Genomic DNA, 24,906 nt, shown 5'->3' with positions numbered 1-24,906 from the left:
TGTACACATTTATTTGGTTGAGGAAGCTTTGAGGCCATGGGTTTCCTCAGTTGGAAGTGTACCTTCAGAGAAGGGAATGACCAAAGTCTCCCATGCACTTGCAAGGCCGTGAAAGGCTTAGATGAAAACTCACTGAGACACACAGGTAGCATTGAAGCCACAGCCAGAATGGATGGCTGCTCCCTGCTACTGCATGGAAAGGTAGCTGCCATTCACGGGGGTTGAGGGAGGTACTGACTGCCATGGAGAAGTCCTCATTTCACAGCTACACGACCTGGAATGCTGCAGTCATTCTCTGTTCTTACCTGCAGCTGGTGTTACTCTGTAAATAGTAGGGAAAGAATGACTTGTTCTTGGGGATTACAATTTGACTCTCTACTTGAGCCCTGTTGCTTCCAAAGCACTGCATTTGAGAAGGATGATATGCTTTGTGTCGTTGTTTTGTTCTATTTTTTCTATATTTGTTCTAGTTATTTTCCTGATGGCAGACCTTTGACACTGAGATATAACATGACTTCCTTAAAGGTGGATGGAGGATTAGCTTTTAAGGACTTCTAATTCTGGGGCTTTTGCTTTTATGTGACCGTGATTGTACTGTGTAGTTACTTTACTATCTGGCTGGCTGTGTGTCCTCAAAAAGCATCTAAATTTCTTTCTAAAGTTAATTCAAATTCTCCTGAGGCTGAAGAGTAATTTAATTCTGACACCTTGTTTCTTATTTCATCCACGTTATTATCTGAAAAAGTTAAATGAAGCTTTAATAGTTTTTTCTCGATATGACATATGCTTTTTGCATCATAGGGCCAGCTATTGATATGGTATGATAATAATACAATGGAATGGCCAGTTGAAATGATAATACTGTCATGCCTTGGTAGTATAGAATAGCTATCCCTACACGGTTCAGCTGTCACACAGCAATATTTGTCAGCCAGGTGATAGCAGCTATTTCTGTGTTTGCAAGATGACCATGTGTGCTTGGAGTGTTACATGTTCATTAAAATAGTTTAACAGCCTTACCAATAAAATTTAGTCTGTAAGAACCATCAAACTGTTCCAGCTCAGGCTACTGGGATCTATTTCAGACTACTTAGACAAAATAGATCATAATTATATCTGGATACCAATGCTGGGATCTGACATACATAATTTCATTGGTTGCCTTATGAATGTGAATCTTCACCTCTGACAGTATTTTAATTATCATTAGTTACTTGTGTTCTGCCACAGCTCTGTGGTGATGCAGTAATCTGTAAAAAAAGCAAAGTTCAAGATCCTATTCTTTCTGCATTGTTAATTCTTCCTAAAATTAGCTCACGAAAGCAGCGGTGTTTATTACCCCACTCCTTCTAATATTGAACAAAAAAGAAAGAGAGAAAATATCAATATGATTGAATTTTGTGACTGTAACACTCTGTGAGACTTCTGTAATTCGGAAAGTTTTGATGTATGTCTGATTAGGTTAGTGAAGGCACTTCTAAATCTACAGATGTGGCCAAGGACATGGCCAAATGTTGTCGTACATAGGGATGCAGTTAAATGCAAAATATGCTGTAGCTCTGTTAGGGAAACCAGTGGCTCCACTTTTGCTGTCCCTACAGAACATGAAAATCACCATACTATAAAAATGCAGAGAAAAAATTGTGAGGGGAGGATTTGTAGAGAGAACAACTTGCTCTCACTCTTCTTATAAGGTCATGTGTGGTATCTGTAGAAAGCAGATAACCCACCTTATAATATGGCTTTAAGAGAAGGTACATGCTCCTGATATTTTATATAGTGTTTAATGAACTTGGGCTTCAGGTTGGGATGGGAACTGGTAGCCAGCAGAGCATCTAAAGGGAAATATCCATTAAGAACTCAAGCATCTAGCGCCAGGGAGCAGCACCAGAAGCATTCACAAAGTTCTCAGGCAGCTTCAACCCAAAGAATTATCTAAGGGGTTGGCAGGGAAGTTGTGACTTCAGAGACTCCAGAGCCTGAATCTGAAAGGAACCAAACAGGTGTAATACGTTCATGCCAGAAAACTGTAGCTGTGAGGAGTGCAGCTGGAGGGAGAGAGAAGTGGAAGTTGTGTGGTGTTTAGGGAGTGCTCAAAACCCAGGATTACTGTGAACCATTGACTGTAGCTGTTATAGAAGGAAAGAATCTTTGGATTTACAGGTGAGATGGAAAACCCCTGGTGACAAGTGGTGTCCCTCACAGCTCCCTCTTGGAACTCGTCCTCTTTAATATCTCTGTCAGTGGCTCAGACAGCAAGATGGAGAGCACCCTCAGCAGGTTTGTAGATGACACCAACTGAGCAGTGCTGCTGACACAGCAGAAGGACAGGATGCATCCAGGAGGACATGGACAAGCTGTAGAAGTGGGACCATGAGAGCCACATGAGGTTCAACAAGTCCAAGGGCAGAATGCTGTACCTGGGTCAGGGCAATCTGAGACGTGAGTCGAGACCAGGAGAAGAACTCATTGAGAGCAGTCCTGTGAAGAAGGGCTTGGGGATTCTGGTGGATGACAAGCTGGATATGAGCTAACAGTGTGCACTCACAGCCCAGAAAGCCAACTGCATCCTGGGCTGCATCATGAGAAGCAAGGCCAGCAGAGTATGCTGTGGCCAGCACGGAGCTCCTCAGCATAAGGATATGGATCTCTTGGGGTGAGTCCAGAAGAGGCCACCAAGATGGCCAGAGGGCTGGAAATCCTCTCCTGAGAGGACCGGCTGAGAAAAGTGAGATTGTCCAGCCTGGAGAAGAGAAGACTGGGTGGAACAGATTACTCAGAGAAGCTGCAGATGCTACTTCTCTTACAGTGTTCAGGACCAGGTTAAATGGGGCTCTGAGCACCTGATTTAGTGGGTGGCATTCCTGCCCATGGTGTTGGAACCAGATGATCTTTAAGGTTCCTTTCAAGCCCAACCTTTCTATGATTCTGTGAAAATATATATGTGTGTGTGTGTGTGGGCGGGCAGGTCTGGCTATTTTGCAGGTGATGATAATGGATTCTTCCTCAGTGGCATCTGGTACTGGTGAAATTATGTTATGCTAGATGTCTCTAATCAGGTGGTATTTAGCATGTACAGAAATGGTACTAATCTGACTTAGGGCAGTCAGATTGCTTTGCTCTGGGGATCAGACAGACTCAGTTTTGACATTTCCTCTGCCAAGTTGCATAATAGTTTCTGACAGGTATCCAAGGCATGCAATGCAGTGATACTTCACCATGAGCCAAACAGATGATGTACTGTCTGTGAAACAATGGATGTTGTTTATCCAGCCAGGACTCCAAATGGGGTAGGTAATTTTATGAGGTAGGAAGTTCAGGCATGCTGTCATGGAAAGACTGAGGTACAAAGAAGACTGACAGGTCAGGTGGAGTGGTTATGCAGAGTGTGAGGAAAGAGGAGTCCAAGTTTTACATGAGTTTAAAAAGCTGAGAAAAGAGGGGAGAGCAGAAAAGGCTGATGAAGTAGCCTGGAATAGATCCATGCAGAGTTTATATGAAAATGCTCAGCCTTGGAGATAGAAATCTTCCCATTGATGGCAATGGTGTGAGAAGGGACCACAGGTGTGTCTGTTGAATCTCAGGCTGCCCAGACAGACATCCACTGGGTGTGTGCTCAGCCCACTGAGATGTTTGCTGGAGGTGGTGACCATCCTGGCAGGTGCAGGCTGGCAGGATGGGGCACTCAGCCTTATCTGGAGCCACGCGCTGCTCGTGGCACGTGTATCTCACAGGAGCAGGTGTCAGGCTCAGCAGCTGCTGCTCTGCTCCACTTCCTACTGCAGAGCTGCTCCTCCCACAGCTCTGAGGCAGAGGTGCCAGTTTGCTGGGGAGGCTCTCCTCTCCCTGTGAGCAGTGAGGGGCTGGCTCCCTTCAATGCCCTGCTCCTTCCTGAGTCACTTTGACAGGCAGAAACGTGAAGTGGGATAAAATGATGACAGCTGGGTTGTACTTTGGAAGTGGAAAGGAAAGAGTTGGATCCATTTACAACTTGGAGTGATGGAGCTTGAAATGCAACCAATAGCAGTTACTTTACCAGTGTCAGAGTTGAATCAGAAAGGATGGTTTGGTTGGTATAGTTCAGCTGATTGCTGGATATTTTAATCCAGATGATTTCTGCAAGGCTGACAGTTGCATGACTGATGATACTGAAGTAATTCTACTACCTTCAGCACAGTCGCTCAGGATTTATTCTGATAATGGAGTTGTGTTAATTCATTTTTCTGACTTGACAGGAAAAAATCCTGTGTTGCTGTGACCTTTATGTGAAATGGGATGTCCTTTGAAATAGCTAGGAAAACAGTCTTCTTCTCATGTGCACGTGGAATACTTGTTACCTTTAACAGTAGCTATGTGTATGTGTGAAACCACGTATGAGTGATGTGCTGGGCATCAGTAAAAGAGGGAACAGGGTTCTAAGCTCTTGTGTTGTTCTTAGGCTGGTTTGGGGTAGCTCTTACTTGCAGTGACAATGCAAGTAAGAGCTTAACTAAGCTTCTGGAGGTTGTAATAACCAAAGATATTTCTTTTGATTTGTTAATGCCGCTGTAATTCTTTCCAAAATTAGGATAAACTTGACATTCTAGATCAGCTGGTGACCAAATGACCAAGCACTTGATGTTCCTGGCAGGTGCTGATAGAGGAACTCTATGTTTCACCCACCAAATGTGGTGGGTTTTCAGTTGTTTTATTTTTTTTTTTCTGTCTGCTGTTTCTGAAATGTAGAATTTTTTTCCTATAGATACACCAATAAATTTAAAGAGTACGAGTGGTTTTGTCCATTTTGTGCAGTGTGGGAGGGTTTTTTTTATTTGTGGTGGTTTTTTGGTTTTTTGACAGAGTCTTATGGTAGGTAAAAGCTACTTTTTGAGTATCTGACTCAAAAAGTGTTTGGCTTCAGAAGATAAATTTAGACAAATAATTGACTTTTTAATTGACTTAAATTTAGACAAATAATTGACTTTGAAAAGAAGCTTTTAGTTTATTGCAATTCCAAAATTTTCATCATAAATATGGAATAGAAGTGGCATTATTTTTTTTTAATTTAATGGGAAAAAATGATTTCTAAATTTTCTGTTGGTAAGAATTAGTTTCATAAATGATTTTGGAAGAATAAAATAATTTCAGATATTTTTTTCAGATAGAATACTATAATTTCAGATATAATTCAACTAAATTAGGTTGAAAATGAAAACCAGGTGGCCTTTTATTCTAACTCCCTACAGGTAAGTAAATGTAGTGATCCTGGAAAAACAGTGTTTAGCCAAAGTTGGCTACTATAAACAAACTTTTGCTTATTGCTCAGTATCATTAGTTTTTATTAACCCAACTCACTCCGCTGAGATTCAGATTACAATTTTTCTTACTAATGTTTATATTTTAATATGAAAATATATTTTAAAACAAAATACCCTTAAAATAATCTGGAATAAATTCAGTTCAGCTTAGACATTTCTGATACTCTTGAAGAGACTTTTTTTTACCCCAGGCAGGAAAGTTCAGAGTAGTTGTGTCATGTTGAGTGTTTTGTGCAAGCTGTAAAAATCTGTGGACTTGATGTAAGCTGACATTGTCCATAATACAGCTTTATTCACTTCTCCTTCTGCTGTGATGAGTCTCCATCAAATCCTCCAATTAGTACAAAGTTATAAAATTATAGACAGATGGAAAATTTGTATTTATAGAAAAATGCCCACGGTTTTGATAGCTTGGAACTCTTGCAGCTACAGATGATGTGTTAGCAGTTGAGATTTAGAGAAAACAGCCTGTTCAGGAAAACATGAAAGCTTGTGTACTTTCTGAAGCAGTAGGTCATCTAGCGATGACCATAAATTTCAGAGTTAGTTTTCTGTGAATTGAAACCATCTGTGGTAAACAGTTTAAAATTAATTTGTTTGTATTAGTAAAAAGTAAGTAAATAGATAAATATACAGCAATTATTTTCTCAAATGATCATCAAAATCAAAAAAAGTTTCAATATCCATCTCTTGTCTCCCAGTAAATTAAAGTTTTGCAAATTTCACCATCTTGACAGACTTGAATAGTGCACAGATCAAAAAAGTTTTAATGGGAAGAGAGATACCTGTCACTCAGTGGCCCAGAACTACTGCTGGTCTGATGGTCAAGGGCAGTAGTATGGTTTCATTAATATTGGTCTGAGTCCAGAGTAAGTCTCCTAACCTCAGCAGTGTAGTTGCTTTGGAAACAATAATAACAGTAATTTTTCTGATGATTCACACATTTAAATCTAATAATCTTAGAATATCTTAGAAGGGATCAGCGTTTGATGACAAAGGAAAGAGCTGAACTGGAGCTGGTTTTTTGCTGTCCCTGTATACAGCTAAACTAGCAACAGAGTGCTCTATGAAAGTCTGGTTTCCTGGACAGATTTCGTTCCTTCCTAAAATTCATAAGCTGAAGTGACCTTCAGGATTTTCTCTTAGTGACTTTAATGTGTTTTGCTGGTGTGTAGCCAAAATTTTTTGTTTCCAAGTTCTGTTCCTTTCTCAAAAGCAAACCTGGTAGTAGATTTTTTCGTGTGTGTGTGTACACCTATAGCACAGTTGAATTTTAATAAAAAGAAATACCACCATCCTGTTTAGGAGAATATTATTGCTATATGCACAATGACATGTCATTACCTGGAGAAGAACATTCTAAGTTTCTCCTGCACATCCACGTTTGTGTTGAGTCTCAGTTGCTCTACATCTGTGTTGTGACCTTGGATATAGCCCTGGAAATCTCTACAGAGGGCTTCTGCAGGGCTGTGTGCATGCAGGGGGACTCTGAGAAGTTTTGGTGTTGTGGGGGCAGAAAAAAGGAAGTGCAATATAGAAACTTACAGTGTCTGTAACATTCTATTCCCTGTGTAAGAAGTTTCTTTAGATCTCCCTTGCAGGAAGAAGTTGCAAGATTCTTCCATACTTAAATGACAGTTTTACTATTTTTCATGAAGCCAAAATATTCATGCGACTGATTTTGAATATCCCATGCTATTCTTGCCTTGTATGATATTGTCTTAAACTTCTGTTGCATGATGCCACTACTGCAATTATTGGAACAGGCAAGAAGGATTTTAGTCAAATTTATAATGCTCTGATAGGAGTGAACCTCTCTACATTCAAGACTAGAGCTACTTTTCTACTTTCTCTCTCCTCCTTTTTCCTCCTGCTGTTCCTCCCTTCTCCTTTCTCTTTTCTTCTCTTCTCCCCTTTTCCTCTTTAAAGAAAGCAATAGTATTTTATTCACCTGGAGAACTAAGGCTGTTTCATATGTGTCTTGAAATTGTTTCACTAATGCATCTTTTCAGCATCTTAGTCTTCTAAGCCAGATTGCTGCAAATATATAATTCAGAGCTATTTAAAAGCTATGGCATGATGCTTCAGATGTTTAGTAAAGTTTAAAGTAGCAGGCCATTTGCACAAAGCCACCTGTGCATCTCATATCCATTACAAACGGTGAGATCCAGCCGCAGCAGAGGTACTTGTGCTCCTGCACGCCTCGCTGCTTCTGGAAATTCCACCCATGCTCTCGCCTCTCTTGTGCAGCTCTGAGAGTCCCACCTGTGGCTCTCTGTTCAGAGCAGCCAAGTCTCAGGACTTGTGTCACCACCACAGCTGCTGCTTTTCCTCCAGGCTGTACATGGAGAAGTGCAAGTGTGCTTCCCTGGCACTTTCAGGAACAGTATGTCAAGGTTACCAACTAGAGGGGGGAAAGTGTCTGCAGTCTGACATCTGAGATCTGCAGTTTTTGGAAAAAGATATTGAAGGCAGAAATGAGGGACAAAAAGGATTTTTCCTTTTTTTAATTTATTTTATTTTTAATTTTTTTATTTCAGAGGTGACAGCAGAAGCAGGTTATATTATGTATTTGTGGAGAAAGGACAATAAGAAGTAAAGACTTCTCAGCAAAAAGCGTGCAGTGACTAAGCCATTGTGTTGTCTGATAAATAAGCAAATATAAACTGGAGGCAAAGCACTGTACACTGGGTCTGGCAACACATACATTGTTTAAAATATTTGGGGGATGGCAAGCCAGGTGATGATTTCTTCATCTATTGCATGTTTTCAGATAGAGGCTGAAAGCAAATTCTAGAGGATTTACTCTTACAAATAAATACTAATCTTTTGGCTTAATACAGGAATAATTTAATAAAACTTAATGTCCCACAATATATTTGGTTTAGGATGACTGAAGGAAGGGTGCAGCAATTCTGAGGAATACAAAGACATTTTTGAGAGAAGAAAAGGAACAATTTCTTCTATAGGGTTCATGGTGGAAAGCACAAGAATAGATGGGCTTCAGTGCAGCGAGTTGGCCATAAAGAAAAATGTTTCATTCATCAGAACAGTGAAATATTGGGGGATAAAAAAAGCCTGTGGAAGTTGCAATAAAAATTTAGATGTGGTTAACTTTTTCCTTGAAAAAGAGGGATGAACTGGATGACCTTTAAAGTTTCTCCCAGCCTTTTTTCAGGGAGCCTGTAGTGGGTACCATAGATGCCAATTTATTCCAAACTTCCTAAATTTTGTTTGGATTATCTTTTACCCCTGCTCAGCCAAAGTCTCTGAACATCATGTAGTAGATCAGTCTAATGCCTTTACATCCAAACAAATTATATTCTACATGTAATTTCAAGGGAAAAAGTTACTATCCACCATCTTCTTTTTAGGTCCTCCAGGGAAAAGAGGTAAGCGGGGAAGAAGAGGAGAGACTGGTAAGTTTTTAATTTCATAAGATCTGTTGTCATTTGGTGTTTTTGTGAGGATGTGTACCCAGCATGCCTTGATTTTTAGTTGTACTGCATGTGTGCTCTGAAAAAGAAATCTGAAACTTCTCTGGTAAAATATTGTGACCCTTGGCATGTATCTGGTGGCCTTCAAGATATTTCTTTGGTCTTGGGCACCCTTAATTTGCAGGCACACTTCATAATGCTCAACACAGTGCCTTTGGTAACAGGTCTGTAAGAGTCAAACTCTTCAGGGGTGTCCTCACACATACACCAGTTAGAATAACTCCACATAAGTCAGTAGTTGGAATATTGTGTCAGTGTTACATCAGGCCCCTTTGGCTGGAGGAGAACAATTTTATAAGGAAATAACAAAGGAAATAAAATTCCTTGTGTCGAGAATGTTGATAATCAGGGACATAATGTGATAAGTAGACTACTCTGTATGAGAGAAGTTGTTTTATAGAAATGAGCAGTTAAGTTCTAACAGAAATAAGAAAAAACATTTGTTGGTTCGTTACCCTGTACCAGGGAGGTTGCTCTTGATAGAAACCTGCTGCTGGTGTGTTGCCTGAAATTTCATTTGAGGCAAAGTTATGAGATGCTGAGCACCTCTTGCTGTTGACATTCAGAGGAATTGAATCAATTACCTTGTGGGATTGAGTTTTTCATCAAGGTGAACTTTCTGGAGGCAATGCAGTAGAAAATGAGCATTTCTATTCTCCTTGGTTGTCTTGTCTAATCTGCCAGCTAGGAAAGTCTTCCAATCAGCTTGATGTCTGTAAATCTTCTGTAGCCTTTCTTATCTATGTAAATTGTAATTTATCTGGCTCTTAAAAACTATTTGCATATCTTCCTGAATCACAAAATTAAAACCAAACCCTGCCAAAAGTTGATACAAATCACTTTTGTATTTCCATTCAGTGCTGTCTTGGTACCTACTTCAGAGAAAGAGGCTATGATACAGAGGGAAATTCTGTGGTTCAAGATTGAATTACAAATGATCCTGGAAATTACTTTGTGGGATTCTCATTGATTCATTTTAAATCTCAAATAAACACATGGTAAACTATTAATAAAGGAAACGGATCTCTCATTTGAAAACAGACCTGCACCTTAAAATGCTGTTTAAGAATGTTTGCCAGAATAAAGAAATTACCTTAGTTGCTGAACAATAAAGGTTGCATTGTTAAAACCAAAAGCCTGTCAGTATTAAAAGCAATCTCAAAGTACAGCTGCTGCTGTTTTATACTCCGTTTGCACTTCACTTTATTCAGAAATTAGAGAGAGGCATAAAAGCTTAATGAAATGCCATTGATTTGGGAGCTGCAGCTGCTCACCTTAATAAGACTGAAATAGTAGATTTGATTTGTGGCCCTTTGATAATGTTTCCAAGAACTGCTACACAAAAGTCTTCTGAGGTCTAAATAATTGGAAAAAATGTGCAAATATCACTTCACGAAGTGTGACATTTTAATGGGGAGCATTTTATATGTGTGCCTTGAGAGAGGAAGGTGATGAAAATAAAGTTCAGCAGTCAGGTGGCCACTGAAACCTCCCCTCACAGGCAGAGCTGGAAGTCTGGAAGATGCTGGTACATGTATTCTTGACAAGATGCCCAGGTTAAATGCCAAGGGTACTCTGTGCAATTCCACAGCCAAGCTCTGATCCAGTGCTCACTGTGCGGTTTACTGAAACTGGTGGTGTGGTTACATGTGCTTTATGTGGAGCCTGACAAAATTAATTGTATCCATGGCTGGTATTTTTGGACTGGCATGAAATTGCATGGAAATAAATGGAGAAGCAACTTTCATAAGCTTGCATGACTGTAATTGAAGATTTGTTAAGGTAAGTGCATGCATTTAGGCAGTAGTATTTATGAGTTTCAGAGCGCTACCAAAGCACAAGATTACTTAAGTGGGAGAATGTTAGATCCTGTATTACCAGTGCTGCTCACTGACAATCCCAAGGCCTTGTGCTTGACTGTGTGTGTCTTTCTTCAGTAACTTCATAACCTTACGTGTTCTTTTTTCTCTTTTTTTACCCTTTTTCCCCTCTCCCCCACCCCACAGGACCTCCTGTAAGTACAGTGATACATTGTTGGTTCTTCCAGAATCAGGCAGAAATCTGTTAGATCCTGTTAAGTTATCAGCGTGATAAAACGATCATGTATACTCAAGAGGGAATTTTGATATTTATACACGCACAGTTTCTTGGAGATGAATAATTTAATCAGAGAGTTCGTTAAGAAAAGAGTCTCTAAACCAATAAAGCTTTATGTTCAGCACTCCAGATTGCCATTTGGATTCACAACTCCATGTAAGTATGTTATACTCATTTTGCCTGTGCCTTCATAACAGATATTTTACTGAAGTATGACATTGTGTGAGTATCCTATCTTAAGGCCAGACCTGGGTTTTGCTGGGTAGAAACTTCCTCTGCATTTATCACAAAGTTGTGGTGTACAAGCTCCCTGTTCTTTAGAGGCATGGAGGCTGTCCAGCTCATTTCACTGTAATTGCTACTGAAGCAAATAAGTGCTTGTGTAAAATTATTATTAAATAGTGCTATTTCATTTAGTAAGTCGATTGAATCTTGTGCTAATTCTTCCTGTGAGAAAGGCTTTTCTCTTTTCTGAGGATTTGAGGTTGTTTTGTTTTTGCTTGGGTTTTTTGTATGTCTTTTGTTTGCTTTTTTTATGTATTGCCAGAGTAAATAAAAAGTCTGACTTGAAGGACAGGACTAAACACACATGCCTCAAACCTTTGTATCTGTCATGCCATCCATGTGCATCATAGGGTGTAGGAGTGTGACTGTTAAAATAGTATTTCTTTTACAGTTAGAAGGCTTCTATGTTTTTTTCTTTAATAGATGCAATATTTCTACAATATTTTCAAGTGCCTATCATCTGTCTATTCCAGGATACATGCATGTTTAAGAATATTTAATTAATGTGCTGAATTGCTGCTGTGACCTAAAGATTTTACTGTTAACTGCATATATTGAGTCATGATATTACTTCCCTTTTAAGACTTTGACCATGTGCTCAGCAATTCATAGTGACAAATTCATTTAACAAGCCATCAATGAAAAGCCAGGCTTAATGCATAAAGGTGCTGTTTATTTGAAAGAAACACTGTTTTCCCCAATTTCTTTTGCAGTCCTCCTGTGAAACACAAAGAGCAAACATAAATAATGATACAAGCTATTTTCCTATACCAAGGCAATGTGGCAAGAGTTCACTGTATGCCTCATTAAGAATGTCTCTAACTCCCCACTGTTTCAGTATAGGTACATTAAAAGAACCCAAACAAGCAAACAATCCCCCCCAAATAAGTTGTAATCTTGGCAATAATAGCGCAAACCTGAAATAGGTTCCAAAACTGAATAATTTTAAGAAGTAGTGACTTCAAATTACAAGTTTCATACTTGAAACCTACCAAACTTCATCTTGCTGACAGGCAGCAATGGTTTAGGTTGTTACAAGGCATAAAAAAGTGTAGTTTCCCTTCCTACTTGATTTCTATTTGCATAGACATTGGCTAGGGGCAACTGTTGTGGACTTAAGTATTGTTTTCACCTGGGAGACTGTGGTAGTAGTTTTCATTTAAAATATCAAATATTTGCATATCCCACATTAAACTGGAGAATTAGGTGTATGGTGTACTTTCAAAGGCTGCCACAGTTGCTCTGTTTATTTTCCTGGTACATGACCACTGAATGGCACATGTAATAGCAGTCAGAGGCTGGAGATTTTGAATATTTTTATGATCTTTTACAGCAATCTCAGATTTCTTCTTTGGCATCTATGTTCTAGTGGAATCTAATATGTTATTGCCTAAGGACTAAACCTTTTTTTTTTTTTTTTAATTAACCACATATTGCCCATCAGTTTACATGGATAATTCTCTTCATAAAAAAACAGAATTTCACTGGGCATCAGAAGTAGCCAGTAGCTTTTTAATCAAACGGTTTATTTAAGTTGAAACACATAATTTCCATTGCCAAAGCCTCATTTCTTCACTGTGTAGTACCCAGCTCATATTTCTTGGTTTGAAATACCATCTCATGCAAAAAAGTCAAGCAATACACAAATTATAATTTCCTGGTAATGTACTCTGCATGTTTGTTATGTCATGTGTCATGACTGTGTTGTTAATGTGTCATACCATTTCATCTCATTCAACCAGGGTCCACCAGGGCGAAATGGCTATCCGGTAACTCCTCATATATTTATGATAGCAATTTATGGTTACTCTGAAATCCTGTTGATATATTTTGGTTTCTCTTTATTAATGTCAAAAGGACCCTTATTTTTTTTTTTTGTTTGTTTCTCACATGTATGAAAAATGCAGGATTTCCCCTTAAAAACAAAGCAAAATAAAGAGCCTGTGACAAGTTTCCAAAAAGAACCAGACTATTTACAATGCATAAATGAGATGCACTGTTTGTTTGATGTTGTACATATTTTGTGTTGAGTTTCTTCATTCTTGCCTACAACAGTCATAATTAATTAAAAAACATGCTAAGATACTGCATCTCAATTTTCTGTATTAGAAAACAGTAGTGTTGTTGTATGGAACCTCTGAGTCCTTTCTTTTAATTCTCTCCTGTTTCACTTGACTGCATTGTTCAATGCATTTTGGGCAAGGTAAAGTGTTATGACAGAGGTCCTAGAAATTGGCTGCAGTGACTATCACAGAGTAATTTTTTGATAATGGATACAATTCATTTTTCTGTCAGTTTCATTCATACCTTTAGGATTTATTCCCTGAAAAAAAAAATATATATGAAATAATGCATCTCTCTAAAATGTATTAATAATACATTTCTTTTGAGTAGTCAGGCAAACTGTCTGCAGTGTCCCATTCATTGAAAGAAGTATATGCCTGCTGTCTCATGGGTATTAGAAACCAAGTGACTAAATGTGATAATATATGTGCACAGCATAGTGACTGTTGAAGTATAGTAATGATCTTATTTATAGCACTTTAATAGTGTAGCTTAAAGGGCCCTCCCAGATTGATTTGCCTATGTTTTTCAGACAAAATATACGTAATTTTTCAGTGTGTTTTAAAAATGTTTCCACTGGTAAATTATAAATTGTATGCCTTGAATACCTGCAATTAATTAGAGGAGAATTTTGTAGAATCACAGACTCTCAAAATGGTTTGGGTGAGAAAGGAAATTATTGGATCATTTACTTCCAATCATTCTGCCATGGGCAGGGACATCTTCCACTAGACCAGATGGCTCAAATCCATCCAGTATGGCCTTGAACACTTAGAGAAAACTAAGATTGAGAAAACTTGTGCAGATGAGTCATCCACAGCTTCTCTGAACAATCTGTTCCAGTATTTCACCACTCTCATAATTTAAAAATTCTTTCTTATATCCAGTATGAACTTTCTTTTAGTTTAAAGTCATTACCCCTTGTCCTGTCACTACAGACCTTGGTAAAAAAAAGTATATTTTTCCATACCTTCTTTCAGGGCCCCTTTCAGTATTGAAAGGCTGCAGTAAAATCTTTCTGGAACCTTTTCTGAATAACCCCAGCTTTCTCAGCCTGTCTACGTAGAAGAGCTGCTCCATCCCTTTCATCATCTCTGTGGTCCCCTGGACTTGCTCCAGCAGGTCCATGTGTTTTCTGACACTGTAGGCCCCAGAGGTGGACACAGTAGTCCAGATGGGGATCTCGCAAGAGTGGAGCAGAGAGGGAAAATCACCTCCCTTGACCTGCTGACAACACTTCATTTGATGCAGTCTATATCAATGCTTTTACCTGGACAGACTCTGGAATTCCAGGGTGGTGTCACCAATGGATCATCATCCAGTGTCCATCTTTACAATTACAAGTAGTTGGAAGTCATCTGATGAGGAGCTGATCATCAGTATCAAGAAACCTGCTTGGATGTACTAAAACCATTATCAGGTTTCTAAGTTCACATTCCAGTTTGTCTTAGAGTGATTGATCTGTGTAGATGAGTGGAAGTTGTTTTCTTGAAGAGATTTGTTGTGGGATCTGAAAACAATGAAGGTACTTCAGAGCCATGGTATTGAAATTGCTGTGTCTAATGGTGTTGTTATGGGCAAACTTAGTCTGAATGCATTTCTCCTCATGTGTGATGTGAGCTGTCAGTAGTGCTTAGCACTTCACTGAGTGCTGCTTCTTCCTGCTTGAAAATGACTGGGTATAAAATTTGGCTTTGCTTTCTGAAAGTTGTCGTGTGGCTCAATGTTTAAATCTTTTCAGTCACAGTCATACCCTCCTGCTTTGAATGGGAAATATGTAACTGCAAGTGCCATGTGCTTTAAAAGTACTTTTACAGCCTGCAGAGGTCTATTAGAAGGCTATTAGTGTTCTAAGTTATTTCTCCAGAGTCTTATTTAGCTCATGTAGAAGCCTTTTTGCTTAAATCAGTATTGGATTTTATGGGGTAGTCTGTGAGGATAGTGAGGTGTATCTGCCACATGTAACCTAAACCTGGTGTAGCTCTCACAAAAGCAAGTGGCTGCTTTCTCCAAGGCTTACATTTTCTTTGAATGTGTTCATTCTAGTTCTTAAAGATACTTTAATTATAACAGTGAGAGGAATTGCAGTCAGAAATCTAAGTTCCCAGGAAGATACAGCATCAAAAATCAATAAAAAAACGGGTTTACTGCTAATGAGTAACACAGTTATTAAGGAGTTTATAAAACCAAAATTAACTGGTTATTTTAAAGGTGCTAGTAATACTAAAGAAGTGTACACTGGTACAACTCCTTTTTTTCCTCATAACAAGCTCTGTATAACAGAGACCAAATTCTGAGTTGTGACTATTTCAGCTTATGTTTAAAATTGAAATAGCCTATCACATCTACTCAAATAAAAGAGGAGAAAGAGTGCACAAACATTGGAGAATGAGATGATAGGCACCTTTTGCAGACACTTTGTATGACAGTGTTGCTTTGTAAATAGTGCTAGAACTTGGAAGAAAGTACACAGACCCACCCACACCCACCCACATCCCCTAAAGAAAACCCACACCAAACCCTCTACCTGAAAATTACCAAGCTGCTAAAAAAAAAAAATTCATCTTGTGAATGCAGTGAGGACGCCAAATAAACTGTGGGTTTTGCACATTTCTAGGTTAAATAGGTAGTAGATTTTTTACTGTTTTCCATTGAAGAATTGAAGCAAACAGAATTTTTTTCCCAAGCTGGGCAAGATCAAGCTCAATATCCAAGCAAACCATCCTGGAAGTTGCCATGTGTGTGGTGGTAAAGCTTCACTTCTTCAGAATTAAGTTTCAGAATATGGAAATACCCACAGAGCATTTCTCCATAAACAGAGAAATGTGGAAATTTCTTCTTCATTTCTCCATGACAGTCAGTCTGCAGAGCACTTTGTGCATTTATGAAACTTTCAGGAGGCATGGAGTGTCATGACTGCTCCAGGTGACCATGTGCCTTGATTAAATCCCATTCCTTCTAACATCCTTGTTTCATCTACAAGAAATATAGACAGATTCCTCTCCTGAAGGAAAAAAGTGTCTAAATTGGAGATTAGTCTTCTGTAAGTGTCAAATACCATCACTTGATAAAACCTGAAATGTAGATCTTTGAAATTTCAGCTGTCAATTAATTTTAAATTTTCCTAGCTCTCAAAAGACTTGCCTCAAGATAACAAAGGGGAAAAGCTTAGGACTGCAGGTAGAAAATTTCAATTATTCTTTACTCTGATATAATTCCTTCTAGATTACAAAATGTCTTTGTCATCACACTTCTGATTTTTGCACCCATAAAAACTTGCACCAATATACCATAAGAAAAACTGTTATCCTGATCTGTAAGGACTTTCAGGTTGCTGTTATGTCTCTGATTTTTCCTCACCTAATTTTCTGTTCCTATATCACAAAAGGCAAAGAGAATTCCAGGTAGAACAGTGAAGGGAATTTAAGTTAGAAGAAATAGGCCTGGTAGGGCCTATTGAAAACCACCCTTGTGAGAAATTGGTAAAAGGCTTTTTTTACCCTGCTGTGTTGCTTTGTCTTTGATGGTGCTTCGTATTTTCTTTTCTTTTGTGTCTCCAGTTAGAGACTGGGGCTTCCTAGGCAAGTGTGTAATAAGTAGCAATGTCTCTGGATATCTATAAAATTAATCTCATCCAACTGTAAGTTTTTCAACCTCAGATACAATGGCAACTCAGTTGCTATAAAACAAATGAATTGGAATAATCAAAAGAGAAGAAATGAGCAAAGATTGTGCATTTTTCATCTGTGATTAAACATAGCCTGTGGCAATATTAAGCATTTTTGCAACAGTTGTTGTATTCTGATAGCTGGTCAGATCTCCTCCTTTTCAGAATCGTTTGAAATATAAATGTCTCAGCTCAAGGAGCAGCTATCTCAATTCCTGACCTTACCCTGAGCATTTGGCTTGGTTAGAAATTTCTACTTCACAGCAATTTTTTTTCTTTCTCAACAGGTGTCTTCACAGACCACCTTTTATTTCTGGCATTTGCCCAAAGTAACTCTTAGGCATATGGCAGCAGAAGTTTTGCAATAAATTTCAGGTTTGGTAGTGAAACACTGATAACTATTTCCTGTTTTACTCTTTTTTTCCCTTTTAAATGAACAGAAAATTCAAAACATACAAAGTCTCAACAGCTTCTTTGTACTTTGTGTGATTTTAGTATGTGTTTTCTCAGTTTATATGCTTTATCCTTGTACTCAGTCACAACAGAGGGGATTGCCTTAGGAGACATGAGGTGTTCAGTTGATCCATTTGCCTCAGACTCCTTGCTTGTTCTCTGGGAGTGGAAAGAGACATGAGTGGTCAGCTGTTCATCTTAAAAGATACCTGGGTTTACGGATTTCTTTGTTTGGAACCACACAGAATAACAGTATCTTCAACAAACCTCAACACTGTTCCCAAATAGATGCTTCAGGCTAAACAAGTGCAGTGTTAAACTTGCTACCATGCAGGTCAACTTTATAATATTTCTGTGCCATGAGAACCAGAGGAAGGTCGTAAAAATGTGCTAAGTTTTGTAAGCATAGTGTAGCTGAGGACACATGATACTATTCAGAAAATAAGCTTCCAGTTCTTCGTAGAAATTGTGGGAGGATCTCTAGATCTGCATGGCTAAGTACTGACTGTGGCTTTGTAATCACATCAGTCACATTCATACAGTAATGGGGTTTTATGACCTTTGGTTCTATAAATAATATATATTGCAACTTGTGAGTTTAATTATTTTGTATGCCAATATTTTCACATTGATTGAAGATAATTATAAAAGATGATTCTAACAGAAAATTTTGAGCCCTCTTAAAATGACAGTTGCTGTTAATTCTGTGTCACAGGACGAAGCTACACATCAGACCACATTTATTAGCCACTTACAAGGCAGTTTCCATTTTGAATGAACTATGGACTAAATCATCTCATTCGTTACATTTGTGTAATGCTGACTGCAGAAAAAAGAGCAGGCAGTGTTTATTTCTGCAACTCCCTGGAGGAAACTCAGAGAGCCCCAAGCTATTCCTTTTCTGTGACTATGATAGTGAAGGAACAACTTCCTCATCTGCAAAAGCCAGTAATATAAAAAGATATCTCTACCCATTTCTTCACTGAAAATTATAAAAATAAATTGCCATAGATAAGCTAAAGGAGAAAGTCCACATGGAGGATTTAAGAAAAATTTTTGTGCTGCAATAAACGCCTGCCTACATAGTCTGTCCTGCTTTTAATGCATTGAACTTCCTAAATTATTCGAGCCCATTTCATGCATAGCATTACAAATAAAGGTGTCAAAAAACAATAGAAAATTGAAACAGCATTATAATAAACAACCTCAGTAAATTATTAGTAATATAGACAATTGTTGCCATATACTGGATCCACCAAGACCCTCTTTGAAGTGGCAGTTTCCATCTCAGATGCATGGACTCTGGTACTTTAAAAATCCATATCTCTGCATGGGACTTTCTAGATGTCAGTGTGTGATTAAAAACTGAGCACAAAATGCTAGGATACTGAAGGCTGGTGTGAGTCAGTACAGTTTTGATTCACAGCTGACGTCAATTCAAAATGACACAAACCCATATATCTATCAGATAAATAAAGATTTATAGCTGATGGTAGATAGGGGGTAGATGTAATTTAAGAATTAATTGTATTTTTTCAGTGCTTTCCTCTGCAGACTTAGAAATTTCCCTCTTCTCTTTCATAATAAAGCATGTGTAGGCAGAGAAAGGAATTAAGCTTGTTTGTCATTTTTTTGACAGCATACATACATTTCTGGTCTCTCTGGACTACTCCACTGAGTTCAGTTTGGCAGCTTAGCAGGTGCCATGCAGAAGGCTGTGGTTAACATCTTCACATTTATGCTTTGATAGGCTTAATTAATTCTCGAACTGTACCTACCATCATTCATACTTGCTTTTCGTCAGGCCTGCCACTTGAAATTTTCCAGTCATTTCCTCCCAGTGCACGATGTAGCTCTCTGGTGTAGCAGAACAAGCTTTATTTATGAAATAAACTCCCTTGGAGCAAAATTTTGTGTTCCAAATGATTTTTAATTCTATGTTTCATTTTTCTATTTGTGTTTGACAGTTGCATGTGGATGTAGAGTGATTAACCAGTGGTGATTAAAAATGCCTCTTGGAATTTGTCTGAACTGTCACTTTCTCACAAGAAGCTTAGAAATTCAAAGACAAGGTTAAATCAATTAGAGTAGAAATCCTGTATTTAATTACTTAATTGTTGGGCTTGATGGTCTTTTTCAACCTAAATGATACTATGATTGAGATTGCATCTGTCATAAATGTGAAGGAAAATCCAAACTACCATTTAGGAATTCTTAAGTCATCAGTTCCTTTCCTGGAAGGGGGGGTTACACAGATGATTCTGAGATTTTCTTTCATGCTGGATTTTTAATTTTGATTTATGATACTCTGAATGATGTGTAAAACTGTATTACCCATACAGCTCCCAGATGACTAATCCTATGTGGGAGTTTAAGTGCATTGTTAATCCTAGCTGAGGTCAAGAGGTGTAAAATTTCGTTGTGGAAACTTGTTCCTGACTTACTAGAGTAGGTGGTTGGATTCTGTGATTTCCAGAAAGTGCAGGGGAAGTTTTTCCTTGAAGCATTTCTGCTTCCCCCTGCAGTCAGTGTTCAGATTCCATTTAAGAGAGAGGCGATATGAAGAGAGGAACATCTGGAGCAGGCAGTCACCTGAACTGGCTCTTCTTTAAAAGCTGAGTGAGGAACTACTTCCCTACTGGGAATCAAATCATTCTCTGATACACCTCTACTGGGCCCCACACTGGACAGCATCACTCAGTAATCACACAAAAATTATTTGGCCTAGTGTTTGTCATGCTTAATAGGGTTTTCAGCTCTGTAGGTTTGGATTCCTTTTTCAAGGCCAGGAGTTAGCTGGTAGATCAATGCCTTTAAGTACTTTTTCCTCCATTATGGGTATCTTGAGATGGGCATATTTAGGGTGTAACTTTGCCTCTTGAACTACAGGAAAATTCTAGGCTGTTTTTTGGACTGTTCTTACTGTCATTTTTTCACCTTTCTAGCTGTGCCTGTTGAAATCAAGATTAGTTAAAGACATTTCTAAAAGCAAACACAGTTGTTTGGAAGGAAGGATGCATACAAGCAGTATAAAATATCAGTTGGAAGGTTTTTCCATGACTGTGTAGGATACAGATCATAATTCACCCTCAGAAAATGGTTTTGAGATATTTTTTTGTTGTTGTTTATGTTTTGTTGGTTCCCTCTCCCTGCCCAGCCAGTTTAGCTTTAGGTAAAGCAGTTAAGATTCATTATTTTTGCTAGTATTGAAAAAGTACTATAAAGTACTGACAATCTAACAGAGAACTATTGAGTTAAAAATTCTTTTTAGATTATTTTGTACATTTTCATGATGGCAGCTCCCAGTGTAAATGAGAGGAATTTAGCTCTTTGCTGCTTTGACTCATGAAAAACTGTCATGGGCATGAGCACTCATGAGTTTGATGTAGAAATCAGTTTCTTTCTTCAGCATGATATTCTAACGAAAATAATCTGGTGTTGTTGGAAGGCTGAAATTCTAGCAAGTGAATAAGCCTAGGGAAAATTTAGAAATTTTCAGAAGTTGCACTATTTCTCTGTAACAGTTCTTCATTTTATAGATCAATTACAGCTAAGAAAAGCCAAATTTTAAGGGTAGATTCTTCTACTTCTCTGTACACAGACTTTTGTGAAACAGGAGTTGTATCACTATACTGGACTTAAGCTCTGTTTTAAGTCAGTAGTATTAGGTATGTACACTGAGATTATGGATTCCAGCAATTGGAGTGATCTTAGTTTGCTACTTTAGTTTCACAGGTTGATATTAATAATGGTACAGTTTTTTTTATGGGTGAGAGGGAACATTGAAAGAAAGTACTCCAAAAGAACCAAGAGTAGCATGCACCAGTTCAGTAACTTTTGTTATGCAGAATGTATTGTTTGCATTCCTACTCATTGAGAAAGTGCAACTGTAGCTTCCTTTTTTAACAGGAAAAAGGCACAAGTCAGGCCTGTGGTTTTCGTTCAGGTACTCTGACTGATTAGCCAGTCTCCGAAGAGAAAATTACCTCAACATTTCCACTTCCAGCTGTGTGGATCAATTATCCTGATTTTTTCTAATCCACTCTGAATACTAGGTCTCTGCCCTTAGGGCATGTTAAGTATAATCTGGTATTGCCATCATGTCCAAATTTTTTTCTCCCTAGATGGGAATGTGAAGAACCTTTTTTTTTTTTTTTAATGCTATCATCAGCTTCTTCCAAAATCCTTTTATAGTCTTGAAAACCAGTTATGTCAGAAGAAAGTAACGAATTTAAATAAACTAATGAGTTTGGTAAATGCTTGGAGATTTTAAGTTGTTACATTGAAATACACTCTGCCTTTGGATTCACCTGCTCAGCTCTGGTGGACTTCATTTTAACTTGCATAATTTGACTGAAACTAGGAAATAGCTGATAGGAGTGTATGACTTGCTGGAGTATGGCTCAGAAAGGCAAAGGTATAACATACTTGGATTTTAAAGTTTTCTTGGCTGGGGGGTAGACCCTGTTATGTTGTACGTCAGATTTCAGGAACTTTTGCTTCCCTGGTTAAATGTTTTGTTGGTTGAATTTGCTTGTTTCTGTGGAGCACTTGTCGAGGAAGGAAGGAAGATTTCTCTTTGTGCAATGAGGCTGTACTTGGAGTTTAAAGGGAAGTTAGAATCCAACTAGTCCAGTGTTTTGTGTGGCAGGCCATTAGGACTGAGGTCTTAGATTGATGGCACAGGGTACTAAGATGGTAAGTGAGGTACTGTGCAGCTCCCCAGTTAATATATCTAATAAAAGCACAAACTTGGAAATAAAGCTGCTGCATGCCTGTCTGAGCACTTCACGGGCTTAATGATTTTGTTTTCAAAGTCACAGTAATAGAAGTTCCTTATGGAAACTGATGGTGATTTGTGTGAAATTTCTTTTTTCAAGAACCAGACATAATCGTTTCTTGCAAATTCTTTTCTTTGCTACATCCCTCTTTCCTTGTTAAACTGGGGAAATAGAACAGGTGGTGCATCATTAAAAAATATATAGGGAATTTTTTCTGAAGAAAGAGTGAAAAAATTCTGTATTGCATCCCTGAATTCTGCTTTATTTCTGTGATTGGAATAATCTTTGTAAGTGTGCTTCCTATGGTTTTTTCCATGATGCTTTATGCTTTTTGAGAATTTACTGATTCCAAGTTATTTTGGAGGTGGCATAGGTTGTATACAGCACCAACCATTAACAAGTGATTTAGGTATAATGCAGTTAGAACAACTGGAGTGTCTTTACATTAGCTGCATGAATATTTGTGCCTTTTAAATCTCATAGGCAAATGCCAGAAGTATCTGAATAGACTTGCATGTAGGGAATTTTATTTTTCAGTATTTGACCACATATGGCAGTCCATAGCTGAAAGCACCTGCTTTGCAGTTTTAAGTTTTAATGTAGTGTATCTGCACAAGCTTTTTTCCCTTATCCTGGAATTCTTCAAACAAATCTTTCTTCAACCTCATGATAGTTGAAAGACATTGGGGTTTTATCTTTGGTGAATTTATTTCCATTTCAAATGCTTCAGCATCTTGGCTATTATTTTTGTTCTCTTCTAAACCCTTTGTTGTAACTGCTCTCTTTTATAGAGATGTATCCACCGCAGTTGATGTTCTTCATTGCAACTCAAATGAGAATTGTCTGTGGCAGATATATTTTTTCTTAATTCCCTGAGGAACTCATTCAGAATATTTGCCTCTATAGGCAGATAAAAGGAGCATGATGGTAGGATTCTTTGGTGCTAATGGAGCAAAAGTTGTTTCATGTTCCTGCTCCTGAGTTTGTCAATCTTCAAAAGCTGATCTTTCCACTGAGGCAAGGTGAAAAAATTGGTCTCTGAAGGTTACATTCATATAATACTGTGTTAGTACCCACAATATTTTTATTTTTCCTTAATAGACCTTATTCCCCCTAAAAAGAAAAGATATGTAGGAGCTAAAAAACAGGTTGACTGAAAGAAGTGAAAGGGATTTTTTTTTCCACATTCTCTAAAGCCATCAAAACACAGGTAGTAAGAAAGATTGTTATTTAAGACGGTTTCAGTAAGCAAATGAATTTGCTTCCATGGTGGTGTGAGGAGACGCATTCTTCAGAATTATTCCAGAGGAACAAAAATCTAATTCATCAAAGTCACCATACCACAGCTGTTACAACAATCTATCTCCTACTGAAGGCTAGCCAGCTAATTTTTGAGAAGTGACATTTTTCACAATTTATTGTTTTCTCATCAACATGGCACCAGCCACATCAAATACAATCACCCAGTGATGTTGGCATTGATGAATTAGCCATGTGCTTTCTATTTACAATACATGAGTTTCAATTTCTTTGGGTGAAAGAGAAGTTTTTGGTAGAATGTAGGAGTTTTCTCTCTGGTCTGTGTGAATGTTTTCCATGTTCAAGTACTTGTTAAGCTATGCTGGAATTCAGTAGCATAACTGAGTATTTTTACAGAAACACACAGTTCTGCAAAACTTCACTGGACTGTTTCAATGGATTATGGATGGGTGAAGCATTTTGGCTCCATTCTTTACCATGGCTTGAACTATGTCGCTCTTACTCTTTCTGGGGTCAACAGTAGTTTCCCTCTGCAGTAATTTGTCATACAGATATGACTGTATGAATGTAGTAGATGCTGGTAAGAGGCTTAGGCTACAAGGAGGAAAACTGTCTGGAAATAATCTTCTTGCTAGTCTGATGTATGAAGACAACAGAGGAACTCCACCATTTGGGATTCACACTCATATAGGGCCCCTTGTTTAATATATACTTGCAACAGCTACAGTGTTGGCCATGATAAGCAGAAGCATGTCCACCCACAGTGTTTGAGGAGACAAAGTTCCTTCCAGCTTGGATCTGTCCAGCTCTTTCTCATGATTCTTATACATATGAATTTCAGCAGCAAGAGCAGCCATAGTGCTGAGATACTCAAAAAATGCATCTGCACCACAAGAAACTGCCTTTCAGATCTCCTGCATAAACTATAGAAATAAAAAGTATCTTGGCAATTGTTTTTCATCTGTGAAACATGCTTTTGTAAAGCTGTGGCTATAATTTTTCTTGCACAGAACTCTTTGTGCTCCCTTATTGTTACCATATGCGGAGCATTTTTGCAGTTCAGCCACTCCCTGAATAGCCAAACTCTGAACAATTTCTTTTGTTCTTTAACTTGCTTACTTCTAGACATAGCCAGTCTATCTTATAATTGCCAATGAGCTATTAAGAGTATTCAGACTGCAGGTAGGGCTCTCAGCTGAGAGTCTTGCAGTGTAGAGTTATGTTGCTTCAAGAAGTTTAGGGAATGGTACCTGGCACTTCTGGTTTACTTTGGAATATTTAAAACTGTTCCTCATCTTTCATCTTACTCCATTATTGATAATTTCCATCACCTAATTTAGGTTAATATGGACACTAGAGTCACTTAATGAAATTCATGGCTTCAGGTCACGTGTCCATTTGTTTCTTTTAATTCAAAGTACCTAAAAATATGGAAAAAGCAAACATCTTCTTTCACATCACAAGATCAGCAAAATATGTGTTAGCTGCCACTTTTCCTCAGCAGA

At 38.1% G+C, this 24,906-nt stretch overlaps 1 protein-coding gene across 1 annotated transcript in view; it reads left to right on the top strand.

The window, feature by feature from the left end:
- The window catches only part of COL25A1 (collagen type XXV alpha 1 chain), a 281,924-nt gene that overhangs the window by 141,024 nt on the left and 115,994 nt on the right, over positions 1-24,906 (top strand). Inside the window, 2 exon segments of the mRNA XM_058024669.1 lie at positions 8,672-8,716; positions 10,801-10,808. Coding sequence (XP_057880652.1) covers positions 8,672-8,716; positions 10,801-10,808 — 53 coding nt within the window.

This window comes from Melospiza georgiana, chromosome 5, assembly GCF_028018845.1.
Source record: "Melospiza georgiana isolate bMelGeo1 chromosome 5, bMelGeo1.pri, whole genome shotgun sequence".
NCBI lineage: Eukaryota > Metazoa > Chordata > Aves > Passeriformes > Passerellidae > Melospiza > Melospiza georgiana.
The sequence above is the reverse complement of the archived record's forward strand: the minus strand, read 5'-3'. Positions and strand labels throughout refer to the sequence as shown.